Source organism: Neolamprologus multifasciatus, chromosome 7 (assembly GCF_963576455.1).
Source record: "Neolamprologus multifasciatus chromosome 7, fNeoMul1.2, whole genome shotgun sequence".
NCBI lineage: Eukaryota > Metazoa > Chordata > Actinopteri > Cichliformes > Cichlidae > Neolamprologus > Neolamprologus multifasciatus.
This window is the reverse complement of record NC_140445.1, coordinates 35883931-35899668: the sequence shown is the minus strand read 5'-3', so window position 1 is coordinate 35899668 and position 15738 is coordinate 35883931. Positions and strand designations below refer to the sequence as shown.

The following is a 15738-nucleotide window of genomic DNA, read 5'->3' as shown; positions in this document are numbered from 1 at the left end:
TCTTGTTAGAAACTGATAAAAACTCAGCTTAAAATGAAGAAATTAGTGTGTGGACTAGTGCTTACTGACTTTCAAGTGATATGTAGTAATGTTTAGCATTTTTCTTATGGTCAGAAAGTCATGCAAAATAACCAAAGCCATCAGCGAATTGATCTGATTAAAAGGATATTGCCTGTGTAACAAAACCACAGAAATCCATTGTTGTCCAAAAACTATTGAAAACACATCAGTGTTGCAGATGTTGCACTTGGTGACATGTTCCTTATTATAATGAACACACACATGGACTCAACATAAGCCATCCTGCTGCCAAATTCAACAGGGTGTGCTAATCCGCCTTTAGAAGTAGTCCCTAGTAAAAATGCTATATAACCTTGTATGATTAACCTGTTTAAAAACTACAGAGTGGTTTTTGTTGTCCGTGGGGCTCTTTTCTCCTTTCTCTGTCTCCTCACCCCTCAACTGGTTGAGGTAGATGGCTGATCCTGCTTCAGTAGGAGGTCTCATCATGTTAAGAGACTTCTTCCTTTCCACTGTTGCCAAGTGCTTGCTCATAGGAAAGACTGTCTCTCTTTAATATTATAGTCGTTACCTTTCAATGTGAAGTGGCTGAAGGCAAGTGTTTTTTAAAGTGGCAGTGTATAACTTACATTTAATTAATTAAAGTGACAGACATATATATCGTTGTTTTTAATCAAGGTCAAACTCCTTTAAATTCAGAAGGCTCATGAGATCAAAACCCTACTGGTAAAGAAAACCTCCACAGAAATGACAAAAGTTAAGACATTCTACAAAAGAGCCTGGAGAACATCAGAGTAGACCAATGCTCAGATTACATCTGGACTTAGAAACTGGAAGATGCTTTGTTTTGCAGTCCTGACTGTAGACAGAATCAGAGCAGCTGTTCGTTGAAACTCTCCTTCACGCCTTTCCTCTCTGTTCTCCAGGTGGGCTCTCACAGAGAAGACGGCAGCAGCGTGGGCGGTTTGCGTGGAGGACATTCGATGGGGGGTCAGGTGCCGGTGCCTCAGCTGCCGGTTCAGTCAGCCACCTCGCCGGACCTCAGCCAGCCTGACCCGTACCGTGGTGAGACCCTGCACACTCAAAGATAAATTACAAAAATGCTGCATCTGCCAGTGTCCCCAGATGAATATTCCCTGGCTCACACTGAAGCATAAACATGTTTCTCAACATCAAGTGTTTATATGGAAAAAAAAATCGCTTCGATTCAAGCATACGCAGAAGAAAGAAAGAAAGTACTGGTATTCTCGGCTGTGCCTTTCTTTTTACCAGATGTTTCATTTTATAAATAAGAACAATGTCCAGATAAAGAAACAAAGATGCAGCAGTGATGGACAAACAGTACCAACATCTGCCACTGCTTCGTGTAGGCAGAGGAATCTCACATCAAGGGTTTGTTAATGTGCAAGCACAAGAAAGGAGTGTTTCTGGGCCTGTATGATGATAATAAAAAAGTAAGCAAAGACAATGGACAAACATGATTTAAAACAATACAACGATCCAAGAAAAAGTAAAGGCAGCATCTCTCAAGTAGATCATAATTAGAAGGAAGGAGGAGGAGAAGAAATTGTCCAAAAAAGAAGAAGAAGTAAACAAACAGAAGAGAGAAAATAGGAGGTCTGGAAGTTAATCCCAACACAGGACAACCTAAAAAAGTGCAACCAGAAAACTTACAGAAAAAAAACCTGGAGATAAAATGGAGGAAGAGAAAACTGGGAAAACTTTACCTGGGTCAGGTTCAGAATGCTGCAAAGAATTTCATCGCCCGAGCAGGCTAAACAAATACACCGTGTGTGTGATATGAATTTGCAGGAGGGAAATGGGTATATGAGTGTGCTGTGTAGCAAATTAGCCCTGTGCTCAATTTTAAAGGCTGAAAATGACTCTGCTGGCAGCAAAGTTCAGCCAGCGCCGACCACAGCCAAGTGTGTAATGAGGTGAGAGGGAGAAAATACACATACACACACTCTGGCAGAAGAAGAAGAAGCTATTACTCCTTACTTCTGCATCCGTTCATAACTCATACACACACACAGGGCTGAGGGTGTGTGGAGGCTGTAAATAAAGGCTATTAAAATGGATTTGGCAGCAAGCGCACAATTATAGTGGCAGACCTGTGGCTTCCTCCTCTGTCTTCTTCTCAACTTCAAAACAATTATTAACTTTAATAGTTATGTTATATACAATATTGATGGTATATTGCGCGCATACTTGTGCAATATTTATGGTATTAGCTCAACAAACTGGGTAATGTTATTTCAGTGTATAACATGTGCTGATACGTGGATTTCTATATTATTAATATAATTTTAATAGTCAGTTCTCCCAAATTAAACACGGCTTTTAAACAAACATAATCCATTTGGTGCAGAGTCATCCACAGTCTGGTCCACTCAACCAAAAGGACACATTTGGAAAATAAGGACTTATGTCAGTCTTTGCAGTTGTGATTCAGAGTTTTAAACATGTCAGGCATCACAGCCATTATTTATTTAAGCCATGAGGTTGCACCTATAGGCCTGCAAAATGCGAACAGAAGAGTGTAGCCTGGTTCTCTGAAGCTTACATGCAACAGCCTGTGTTCATAATGTTTCATATTCACATTTGCTATATAGTTTTACAGCCAAATACAGTTTCTGTTGTCAATAAACACGAATATGAAACATTCACTAAAGCACAGCCCATAAAAACTACATATTAACAGTTACAACTTAAGTGCAGAGAAATTTCAAACATGAGCTGCCGCTCTGCATTTCTAAAATCCTGATTAAATTAGGCAGTTTTGTCTAGAAAAAAAACAGCACAAGCATAAGTTACGTACAAGTACTGTACTGCAATATCACATATATTTATGTGATTTATGTGATCTAATTACTAATTAGAAAGAATGTTGGAAGTGACCGAATGTTTGTTTCCTGTCACACAATCATTTATGTCTATGTCAGCTGCCCTAAGATCACCAGAACGCACCGATAATAGTCCTCTCTGTTGCTATCTAACTGATAATGATAATAATTTCATTTAAGTTATTTTTTCAAAAATGTATAACAATAAGTAACAACAGAAATAATTTTTGACAACATAGAATTGAATTAAACAGGAAAACCACAAATTCATGACCAAAAAGGTGTAGAGTGAAGCCTTTTATTATATCTTATATAAACTTTTTATTATATCTTATATAAATATAAACTATTATATCTTCCCTTTTTCCAGAGAATACTCTAAACTAAAACAGTTTTCTAGCTGGATTTTACCAAAACAAAGACCAAAGAAAGTAATAAATGAAGAATAAATAATAACTAATGTTTCAAAAACAGTGATATGAATTGGAGTAGAAGTGGAGAGCGGCACCTTATTGAGCGCTTATGGTGCAGGGCTGGCAACTGTGTTCTATAGAAAGTAGCTTTGATTTGTCCAAAACATTGCTAGATTTGTTGATAAGTACTTAAAAAAACCACAGTATCAGAAATAATAACTGCAATAATTAAAATAGATAATAGTAGGAGAACACAAAAGAAGTATATACTGGAGTTTGCTACTAAATACTAGGAAATAGCTGTAAATATATAACAACTCTGGCAAAAAAAAAACAAACTCTGTTAATGTAGCAGCACATTGTTCAGAATAAAAGCCTGCTGGACAAAGGACACTTTGAGGACCTTTAGTCAGTTTCAGATTTCGTTTGTGCAGTACATTGTGCTGTAGCACTTTGTTAATACCACACAGCTTTCCAGTGTTAACACACGTCAGACTTAACCTCTGCTCACAGCTTTTGAGAACGCCGAGCGGTAAAGGAAGCTAGAACACGAGGGAAGGATGTGAGTAAGACAAAAGAAACAGCCCTGAGAAGAAGCCTTAATTAACATGGAGGTGCGTCCTCGAATTTCGCGTTTGTCGCCGGCGGCGTCACTTTGTGACTGCGTGTTATCAATCAGCCATTCAGAAGCACAAAGTCACTTTTCACAGTTTAACGTCTATTTCGCTGCAGCTATTTATGCACAAACACACAGTCGATTGTATGTAAAGAGACACACACACACAAACACACCAACCAAACACGGGCCGTCACTCAAAGCTGCTCACAAAATGCCTCCAGTCAGGCAGACGGGGATTCAAAATGGCCGACAGTTGGCTGGCGTGTGTGTGTGTGTGTGTGTGTGTGTGTGTACAGGGTGAGGGGAACACAGTGCTCGAGTGTTTTGTGTTGACTGAGATGCTGGCAGCGTCCCAGTGACGGATCCATACAGACGTCAAATAAAGACTGCACTGTTCAGCTGAGGAGAGAGACAGTCAGAGGGTAGAGAGGCTGCACGACTGCACCACGACTCTCCAGTGGCGCCATCTTGGAGGTTGACTAGAGAATTAATAGGGTTCAACCAGGACTGATGCTGCATTCATGTCGGAAGCCCGTGAAGACGAGGAACACCATCTGAAATGCTAACCTAAATGAGCTTTGTATAGATACAAAGTGTCAGTTTCGTTTTTTTTTAATCAACATATCAGACATTATATCAGGTTCATCAAACTGTTACATATAGTGTGCACTTTCTCATATCTCCACCTCTACTATAATACCCATCCAGCTCTTGTTACAGTGCTCTGCAAAATATCATGTAAATGATGTATAATGGTTACACGGCATGTAACCATTACACTTCAAATTTACAGCAGATGCTTCTATTTAAAATTAAACATTTTATCACAAAAGCAGCAGATATCAGAACAGTTTTTTACTTTTTACACATGTTTAACGTGATAGTTTTAATCTCCACATGAATGTCAATACTTTTTAAAACTGAAAATAAACCATGAATGTCAAAATCTGGTAAAAGTATTGACTTTAAACAGGACTGTAAGTACATTTCATTTCATAGGTCCCTGTGTTTTCTTGTTTGTAATAGAAACAGCTCGTTTTCAGCAAATATTAGTCCCGTGCAGCGGTGGCACCTTGTGTTTATGTTAACGTTAAGCATGTTAAGAGGATGGCTGGTTATTAAAACAAGCCTTACACTTACTTACACTTAAAAAAGGTGGATTATTATCCTAAAATGAGCTGTAAATAAATAAATGAATAAAATCTTGTCAAGCAAAGAAATGCTATTCCATGCAAGAGATTACCCCTAAAATTATGATTTCATATAGCAAAGTTCTCTATTCCCTTCACAAACTGGCACATTCTGGCTCTTTCTGGCAACCAATCATTTATTTATTCTGCCAGCTGTATACCTGTGTACCGGGCTCATATGCGTTTACCTGTTTGCACCTTTTAACCCCTCCCATCTTCTCATTTCTTCTCCTGCAGCTCTGTCCGGAGGCCTTCAAGGCCAGAGCACCTCCTCCGTCAGCTCGGAGATCAAGTCTGAGGACGAAGGAGACGAGAACCTCCTGCAGGACTCGAAGTCCCTGGACACCAAGAAAGAGGACCCCGACAGCAAGGAGCTCAAATCTATTGAGAGGTCAAGATCTAGGTAACCCCGCCAACCTCTTAGGCGTTCACTTCCATCAAAACCCTCAGCTGGGCTGGGACACGCATTTTCCCAAAACACCTCAGCGCTCGGAGACCTCTCTGTTTCCTGTGTCATTGATAAAGAGCAAGACAAAAATAGAGCATGCTGAAATTATAAACCACAATGTGACCAATATGGGATAAAGCAAAAGTAATAAAATGCTCAAAAAGCAGGTTTCAAGGTGGAAAAAACTAGCTAGATACATGAAAAATCAATATGAATAATTCTTATTTGTGTTTTATTATATCTTTTTACCTTAAATAATAGACTTCCCCTAAATATTTACTTAATTTAAAGTATTTTTGTCACTTTTTGGAAAAGGACCACAGAGAAGGACTTAAAGCTTTGAGTGTTTTGGGAACCAGCCTCTGGACTTTGATGAAGTGACCAAGTGTGTTGAGAAGCAGCTAAATATTTCAGTAAACAACGAGACTTTGAGTCCGTGTTCACCTGGCATCTCCCTTTTTAACTGAGCCGCTGGTCAAGTTACGGCGCTGTTGAGGGAGGAGCAGAGGTTCCTGGTGGACATGCAGCTCCTGTTTGATCCCGTCAGTCTCTCCATGGTCTTGAGCCTGGTTTTAACTGTTTCTCACACACCAGAGTAGAGCCAGCAGTCAATATTCTCAAAGAAGTGTTGTCTCGCTGTGTCAGGGTCGGGAAATCAACTGCAATGAAAACACTTATGGATATTCTTGCTGTTGGCGAGAAAGCTTAATGTTTTAAAGGTGTGAAACCTACTCATTATGAATGTAAACACTTAAGCAAGCAAAATATGAAGCGATAGAAAGTGTTGTTTTTTTCCCGTCCTGGATACAGTGGAGCAGCCTTCAGCCCTCCAAAGATAAACAAGATGTTTATTGTGGTTTCTTTTCACCTGGAGGACAACTCAATCGGAAACATTTGGATCCTAAACCCAGAAATTTGTACATGATGGTGGCGGTCATGTTGATAATTATGAGGTTGATGATACTGAAGGTTTTTGAAGATGAAGATGAGGAACATAATACTTGTTGTTTTTTTAACTGATGCTTTTTTTACAGGGTTTGGGAACATGTTGTCATGTGATCCAGCAGGAAAGCACACATTTGTATAACTTCTGACTCAAACTACCATAAAAATAGAATTTCTACCAGCAGGGTTGTGCAGTCCGATTATTCAGTGCATCTTTGCAGAGGAATTGCATGGATTGCCTACTTAAAAAAAAAACAATATATATATCTGATTGTCTTTCTTGAGATAAACTAAGCACTCTTTCTTATTATCTTCTTATAAACTCGCTCACTCTCATGTTGTCAGCAGAATGCAGCATGGCACATGATTAGCAGCAGTGAGTGACCCAGTGTCCTAAAAGGGTTCAAAGTGACAGAAAGCAGAAGGCAGAGATTTGTGAAAACGCCCTTTAGCCCTAAGTTGAAGTGACCAGCTTTGTATCCAGGCAACCATATGCACAACAAATCACGTGATCACAAGAGTTAAAAAAATCTGTGGTAAAAATTGTTATTATTTCGACTGTTATTGCACCCCAGAAGATTATCAGACACCCCCTACTAACCACACCTCTGTGTCTGGCTCCTCAGCTCATTGAGACTAGCACCCTGTGGATGTTTTCATTATATACCAAACACGCTCTCCAAATTTGACCGTCTGTTTAAGCCACAGATTTTCCCATGTCTACCTGTTGTTGTGCTGTGACACATCAGAGTCACTCCCCGTGTACAGTGTTGCCTGCTTTTTCAGTCCCTGAAGGGAAACTCAAACTTTATTCAGTTTGTATTTAAGATGCGAGTTGTTTCTAGCGTAACAAACCTGACTTGTAGATATTTTTCAAAGGTAAGAACGCTTAAACAATCACGAGGATGCTAAGAGACTTGTCAGTCTCATAACCACTGCAGAGATCAAGTGGAATAAGGCAGTTTTGTTTTGCTGTTAACCACCAAATAAACTAGCTTAGCTAGTGACAGCTAGTTAGAAAATATCCAGGCCTGGAATATTCCAGGCTTCGATAATATATACATTGTACATTGTATGTTATGTATCTAGTGGCCAGAGGGGCCGATGGCGCAATATGGCAGCCTCGCTTCTGTCAGTCTGCCCCAGGGCAGCTGTGGCTACAACTGTAGCTGCCTTCACCAGTGTGTGAATGTGAGAGTGAATGAATAGTGGTACTGTAAAGCGCTTTGAGGGCCGAAAAGCGCTATATGAATGCAATCCATTATTATTATTATTATTATTATTATTATTATTAGTTATTATGGATTGATTCTAGATACATAAAACATTTTGAAGACTAAAAGAGCCTTCATTGTCACTCTGTTGAAGAGATGCTGTATATTTCAACTTTGAACAAACAGTGTTACAATACTGTAGTATACAGTGTGTGCTGTAAAACACAAATACCTTCTGATGAGTTACCAAAAGTGATATGGAAGTAGCATGACCAGCTGATCCCAGTGCTGAGTGGGAGAGTTAATCAAGTTAGTGCTGCTGCGCAAACAGCAGTCTGTGTGCATGCTGCTGAAGAAAGTCTCTCCCACCAGCACTGCATCAGATTGATTTCTATTATTACTGTGATGCAGTGAGCCACTATTATTAGCTTTTTATGTTTTTACCTAGTGGATTTAAGAGGGCAAGCAAAGTAAACAGAGTTCCATGTCAGCAATTTTTTTCTGTTTTTTCCATGTTAGTCTTGTTTACTTCAATAATTATCTTCAAACTGCTTCTTGATGTGACCCCACATCAAGTAGAGAATATGTGACAAAGTAAATAAAAAACAGAGTAGCCCTTGAAACTGCCAGAATGCAGCCCAGCATGGTGTCTGTTCCCAAACCCTGCTGTTGTTGTAACCTTGCTTCTGCAAACCTGCAGCACTGTAGGTTTGTATTAAAACGAGACAGGTACGCAAACACCACCTTCATCTTCAAATCCTCCTTCTCGCTCTCCTCTTCTCCCACCTTCATCCCCTGCTTCTTCTTCCATTTCTCGTCCTTGTCTTCATCGTTGGTCTCTGTAGCAACAATGACGATGAGGACCTGACTCCAGAGCAGAAGATGGAGAGAGAGAGGGAGCGAAGGATGGCCAACAACGCACGGGAGCGTCTTCGTGTCCGCGACATCAACGAGGCGTTCAAGGAGCTAGGCAGGATGGTCCAGCTGCACCTGAAGAGCGACAAACCTCAGACAAAGTTGCTGATCCTGCACCAGGCCGTGGCTGTCATCCTCAGTCTGGAACAACAAGTCCGAGGTTGGTTTCAAGTGAAGCACTGCATTACAGCACATACATTTGCCTTGTATGTATTTTAGGAAATAGAGTGGTAATAAAATATGGACATAACTTCCAGATCTGAAAAGTGAAGCCAATGAGGAAGTCATTTAAACCTGTGTTAAAGTGTATTAGAAAACCTGCCTTCAGCTCGCTTGCTCTGTGATCTCAGTAATGACTTTCCTGATGAGTTTATGGTGTCATTGACTGTAATTTAATTTGTATAAAGCAGATAAGAAGTTTTAATTTATTCCTGTCACACAACCTGAAAATAAACAAATAAAACTGTCAGTGACCTTGAACCCTCTTCTTAAAAGATATAACTGCTTTCATATATATGTCTTATTCACAACAAATAGCATGAAAAACTACTAACTAACTAGAGGCCTTTTTGGAAAGAAACAGAACTGAAAACATGCTTGAAAATGGCTATGTCTGAGAGAACTGTGTTACTTCTTGGTTTAAAAACAATGTAAAAGAAATATGTTTTAAGCAATTTACTATGATTGAATTAGGCTTCAACCATATCCCACTTACAAATATAAGGTTTCTAAAAAAAATCCCAGAGATATCAAGATGTTTCCGTCAGATAAAAGCACGATTTAAGCACTGACTTTAAACCTGCAGGTTTAGGTGATAACACATATACATGTAGTGTCCCGAGGTCTCCAGGAGAGGGCAGTAGTAGCACCTGTTGATTGTGTTCTTCTAGACCGTAGTTTTGGGTTCTTGCCATCAGTCTGTGGGGATCGATGAATCCAGCTGAAGGAGAAACCTCAGTGAGTAACGGACATAAGAGAAAACACCTGAAAACCATTCTCTGTCTCCTTCTGTCCAGAGCGAAACCTGAACCCAAAGGCGGCCTGTCTGAAGCGCCGCGAGGAGGAGAAGGTCACGGTGACATCAGACGGGACTCCCCTCTCACTGGCCGCAGCGCACCACTCCGCCGCCGCCATGGGTGATGGGCCGAACCCCATGGGACAAATGTAAAACGCAGCAACATCTCCTCCCCCCTGAATGGTCAGAAGATTTCACTTATAAACTAATCTGCTGTTGTACCTTTAACTCAAACCAGAGAATCAGTCATTCAAAAAAACAGTGCAAAAATATAATTGAAAGAATCTCATCACAAATCACAAGCAGAAAAAACATGCATGCAGTGACGATAATTTAAGCTCAGTAGTGTGAAGTCAATTTTTGTGTTTTGGCTTTTAGTTAATAAATTGGAAGTTTCTGTTTTTAGGGCTGTCTCCACGCATGGCAAGTTATAATTTGTTCATCACATGCCTGCCATTCCTTCATGTGCTGTCTGTGTACTTTTTAACTATTTCAAGCATTACAATACAACATGAGAAATCTCTTTGTCCTCACACCACAACTAGAAATATAACATTAGTTTTAATGGGATCGATACAGTGAACTGGTCAAAAATAAGATCACCATTTAAGATCTGCTGGTTTCCCAGAATAAAAGCTGTAAAATCTAATATGTCCACACTGAATCATCGATTTAATCACTCGATTTTATGAGCTTGAATTTTAAAACAAAATAATCAGGCTGAGATTGAAATAAATTGGTTCCTGAACTGCACTCACATATTTTTTATATTTTGGTTTTTATATTATTAATTTTCAGATGGCAAAAAGCAGAATTGTTGTTTAAAAGGTTACAACTTACACAGACAGCATGTGAATCAAATCTCCCATTATTTGACTGAATTTGAAGAACAGAGCATATTTAGGCTGACTAAAAACAGAAGCCAAGCACATGAGAGAGTTTCTGTCTAGTCTGGGTACACATTAACAACAGATTGGCAGTAAGTGCGATTTTTAATGTGTGATTGTGTGTTTGTCACTGTTTTTGAATTGGACTTGTGTCGTACAGTCACATTGCTTTTGTGTTTGCATGTTTTAATGTGTAAGTGAGCTTCTTTACTGATGTTCTGTATCCTTGAAGTCGTAAAGGTGTTTGATGAGGAGGAGGCGTCACCTAAGACAAAACCACAGTTTCTCTGCAAAGAATTTGCAGTGAAGGAAATAAAATAACACCTTCACTAAATTATTTATACACTTGACCTTCTTAGCACAATCATGACTCTGGTAACTTTAAGTGGGATGAACCAGATGCACCAAAACATTTATGGGTATTATTGTCAGTGTATAGTATCTATCGTTGAATATAGTAGGATAAGAATACTTGCATGAATATATTAAACTCTGACTTCCTCCTTGTTTTACATTTCTGATCATTAACAATGAGTTGAGCTCCTTTGGCCTCTTTTTATTCCCAGTAAACTTTCCAATAAATTATGTAAAGAAAATGTATAATAACGTATTTATGAACTGGAAACTTGTTTCTTTTAATTAAACTCAGACATCCAGAAGTCAGTGTATATAAAAAATTCCCCTCTTTGAGTGACATCTGTAAGTTTTCAAACATTTGTTGCTGCTCGGCAATAACTAAGAGCCTTGGACATTGGACTTGCTATTGTCATTCAGATTCAGATAGGCTCAGGGAAAAATGCACAAAAGTTATCTGGCAAAAAGCTTTTCCCACAGAATCAAATACTGCTGTTCTCTCCAATATTGCTACCACTGCAAGATTAGGCACATTGTTCCCATTAGCACCACAACAGTTGCCTTTAAAAGAGTGATCTGAGAGGAGGTGGATAAATTTCTCAATCAGGAGGATAAAGTTCACATTTTATGCACATTCATTTCCGTTTGAACTGCTTTTTACTTTCGCTTACTTCTTAGTAGACACCAAAATTACCTGGTTAGGTTAATAAAAATTCAACTTTGAGAGCATTAACCCTTTAAAACCGGTCGGAGCGGGCACGCTCTGTTTTGCGTAACTATTTTTAAATCCCGGTAGCTCTGCAACCACGTAAGCTAGCGCAATAATTTTTTTTGCATATGAAACCTGAGGAGTTGTACTTACATCTTATGCCATCAGCTTGTCCTAGGTCACAGTTTCCTTCCACATATAGATTTGCAAAAACTGCATAAAAAGCCCTTACAGCAACAAAAACATAATATTCCAGAAACACGCTTTGCTGATCCGATCAGCTGTTCGTAACACTTCCTACATTGGAATTGACCCTGTGCACGAGAAAATGCTAACTTCCTGGTTTGAGACCGGATGTGGGGTTGTACATTTCCGGTAGCTTTACTTTGCGGTCAATCGCTACTGCGAAGATATACTCCAAAATTGATGTCCAAAACTCGAAAACGGAAAGATCGCGTTAAGTTACAAAGAGGAGAAGGTGGGAACACTCACCACTGTTGTGTCATAAAAATCTAATGATCAATTTTGACGTTTAAAGAGTTTAGATCGATCAGTTGTTTACATCACTAAACACAAGCAGAACTGCAGCAGAAGACACATCGTCCACATTCAGAAGCACATCTCTGTATAGTGACTGGTCTTATGATTTAAACAGGCAAATGTTCAGCATTCAAACTACAGGTGAACAATAGTCAAACCAGATGTTTTCCCCGTTATGTCGATATCAGCTAGTCAAGTACACACCTACACAGCATGTTAACAAACCGTGAAAAAAAGCCACACAAAAAATTAATGATTGCTGGTAACGGTTTCTATACATTAGTATTTACGAAGGGTATGTTGTGACTTACCTTCAAAATTACAGCGGTCCCTCGCTATAACGCGGTTCACCTTTCACCTTGCTGTTTCGCAGATTTTTTAGTGCAAGTTTGCATGCTTTTTTACGTCCTGCGTCCTGATCGCTGCAGACGATCTCCTCCGTCTCTCCTGTACAGTACAGAATCGCTGCATCTATCGCTTAGGGTTGCCAACCGTCCCTTAAAAAACGGAATCGTCCCGTATTTAGAAACAAAAGTACACGTCCCGTATTGAGCTAATAAGGGACGCACTTTGTCCCGTAATACAGTGAGAATCAAAAGTAGTCTATAAGTTTTAATGTAATTAACGCTTTGTTTGAAAACATAATTCCCAGCCCCGCCCCTGCTTTGTGACCAATGAGCTGACAGCACACTTATGACAATTCGAGTATGACAATTCAGATTACCGCTCATCTCATTGGTTGAGGAAAGGTCGCTTGCGGAGAAAATACCGGAAGACAACAGATGACCACAAGAAAAAGCATGGCCAACAGGGAAACAAACGCCGACACTGCGGTGCAAGTCTCAGACGACAGTACACCTGAAGCTGGGCAAACACTGCGATTTTCAAACTGCACGATTGGCTCGCATGGGTTATAAGTTCGTAGGTCACGATGCAGGTCTCACACTATACCGCCCGATGCTCTGACGCGACCTGAGTCACACTGTGCCTCCATAAAATGAAGGTTATAACAGAAAATCTGTCGCTCGCTCTCCCTCTTTGTCTTTCACTCACACAGACACACACCACCATCAACTTTGCTAAATTACTAATGACAAACATGATCAGGCAGCTGTGATTGAGCAGCAATGTAAATCCAACTATTTTCACGGTTGTTGTGGTCGTGATAATTTGGTGATGCCACATCGAAAAGGCTCGGATGAGCTTTCCAAAGTTCTACAAGTTGTGCCTCCATCGCTTGAGTCCAGATCACACGCTGCACAGCCGTGCTGCTCCGTCTTTTTCACCGACGTTTACGTGTTTGCGCGTGAGCAGTGTGAGCGGCTGCGGTGACACCCTCACGAGCGATTGATGATCGGGAGCTGGTCGTGAGGTGTTAATCGCTTCTCGTTACCCCACGTATACTACACGATGCACGATGAAGGCCAAAATCGGGCCGATCACCAAATTGGTCGCACGACTCAAAAATCGGCTCAAAATGGGCCAAAAATCGCACAGTGTGAGCCAGGCATTAGACCAGCAATGTTTGTTCCTCTCAGAGAAAGAAAAAAAGGCTGCAAAAGTGCAGGGAAGAATGGGAAAAGGAAAACACCTGGCTGGAAAAGTGCACGATAACATCTATAAAGCGCACTGCACTGTGTGCCGGCGCACTTTTTCCATAGGCGTGCTTCTAATGGTGAGCACATGAAGAACATGAGGGGCGTGAAAGCTCGGGGAACCCTTAACCAATTTTTGTCTACCAGGCCTCGGAGAACCAGATATGGTAAACACTGGTTTGTTTGTTTTTAAACCCTCTGGTTAAGGTTAAAATGGGCATGTGCAGTGAATATCAGCGCTATGTGGCCAGAAGTGTGATAATATAATTTATTTTGTGTAATAAACAACTGCAAGGATAGATGATTACAACAAATAGATGAGTAATACATAAAAGTAATACATAGATGAATAATGATGATGAGTTATGACGCGTAATCATGGGAACAAGTGGGTTTACAAACGGGAGCAAAAGCTGAAATAATGCCTCTACTGAAGCCAATTGCACTAAATGCACTAAATGTGCACTGTTACAAGAATATTTTTCTTTCTATTGTTTTCTATTAATTTATATAATTTTAAGTTAAGCAGGACAGAGTTCTTTTAAAGAAAGATTTACTTTTATTATCAAAAGTTAAGCATGACAGGCTTCTGTTTAAGAAAGAGACCTGTTTTATTGTGTTAATGTTGTCATTTTGAGCTAAAAATAAATGGCTAAATGATTTTTGTTTCCCATGTGTTGATATCACAAAGAATACGCATCTACTTAAATCAAATTCAAGTCAAATGGTTAAAAATAATAATTTCACACAAAAAAAGAGCTAAAAAATTCACCACACTGGGAAGGGTGAAGACAACTGGGTCGCCCGGCCCTGGCCACGAGGTGTCCCTTATTTATTTCTCAGGGAGTTGGCAACCCTACTATCGCTAGCAGTGTGACTCTGAAGTGCAGTGCTGTATGTCCACGAAACGTTTTGCACCGTCAAAAAATAAAATTGGCTACTTGATTTCACCTATCACTGGTTATTTTTAGAACATAACACCCGCGATAAACGAGGGACAGCTGAGAAATATAACATTTGAATCCATTTTCTCTTTTCCCCTGAGGCGTGGGGGAAAAATATCGACAAGTCGATGAACATCATTTACAGATATATTGGGTAAATGCCCGAGACATCTATAGAAATGTAAATCGCCGCTTTATTTATTTATTTGCTTAACTTGTTTTGGACCGTAAACAGGGCGCAAATAGGACACCGGAAACAAAGCTCCCCACAGGAGTTTCCGCACCGGAAGTAGCATATGCTAACGTGCACATAGTCAATAGACATCAGCGCGAACTATCGCATGTCCGCCATGACCTGGCCGAAACCGGAAGTGACGTCATTTCGCGGAAATGTAGTTTTTTACCGTCCGGGCCTCAATGAGCCTATACTGGTGTTTTTAAAAGTTATGTTTGACTTTATGACTTTCTGTGTCGTTTCTGGGCTGCTTAGGACTCATATTGCACTGCTGGAAATAGTTTATTTTGATGCATATGCTGCTTTTTTGCAAATTTGCACTATAATATTTATTTTCATTTTTCCTGCAGTATATAAAAATTGGTGTATTTCAAAAATAAAACTATGAAGGCACTCAAAATAAATTTCCTGTGGTGGGAAACTATTTTGTGCAACTTTTTTGTATTTACAGTTTTGAGGGATAAGCCTCTTAAATTTCTCTAACTAGAAATATATGTTAAAAAAAACAAAAACGATTTTCAATTTTTTTGTAGTTTATTGCACTTTTTTGCAATTTATGTAATCACTGTGCACTTAATTCATACATATTATTAAAATCTAGGCTGTAATGGTTGTATTGATGTATAGCAACTTGAAATGCTCCCAAAAATGGCTCTACAGCATGTAAAAATATAATATAAGCTCTGGCGGACTTGGTTCTATGGTAGGTCTTAAAGGGTTAACCATTCGCACTGAAAGACTGCACTTTGGCATTGGGCTTAATGCCACGTGGCTATCGTGGCTCAAGAGTTGGCAGTTTGGCTTTTAATCGGAAGGTTGCCGGTTCGATCCCTGGCTCGGTCGTTGTG

The 15738-nt window shown here is 39.8% G+C and overlaps 1 protein-coding gene and 1 long non-coding RNA gene across 8 annotated transcripts in view; one reads left to right on the top strand and one right to left on the bottom strand.

The window, feature by feature from the left end:
• LOC146514693 (uncharacterized) overlaps positions 1-15738 on the bottom strand; it is a 332360-nt gene that overhangs the window by 163689 nt on the left and 152933 nt on the right. The gene's annotated exons all lie outside the window — the stretch shown is intronic.
• tcf4 (transcription factor 4) overlaps positions 1-15738 on the top strand; it is a 249336-nt gene that overhangs the window by 226338 nt on the left and 7260 nt on the right. For 3 of the 7 annotated variants that reach the window (XM_085166088.1, XM_085166086.1, XM_085166091.1), the window contains 4 exons: positions 948-1086; positions 5327-5492; positions 8542-8771; positions 9628-9775. In XM_085166088.1, coding sequence (XP_085022214.1) covers positions 948-1086; positions 5327-5492; positions 8542-8771; positions 9628-9775 — 683 coding nt within the window. Of the gene's footprint in view, positions 1-947; positions 1087-5326; positions 5493-8541; positions 8772-9627; positions 9810-15738 lie in introns of all 7 variants that reach the window. The other 4 variants (XM_085166087.1, XM_085166092.1, XM_085166089.1 and 1 more) reach the window with 3 other exon arrangements.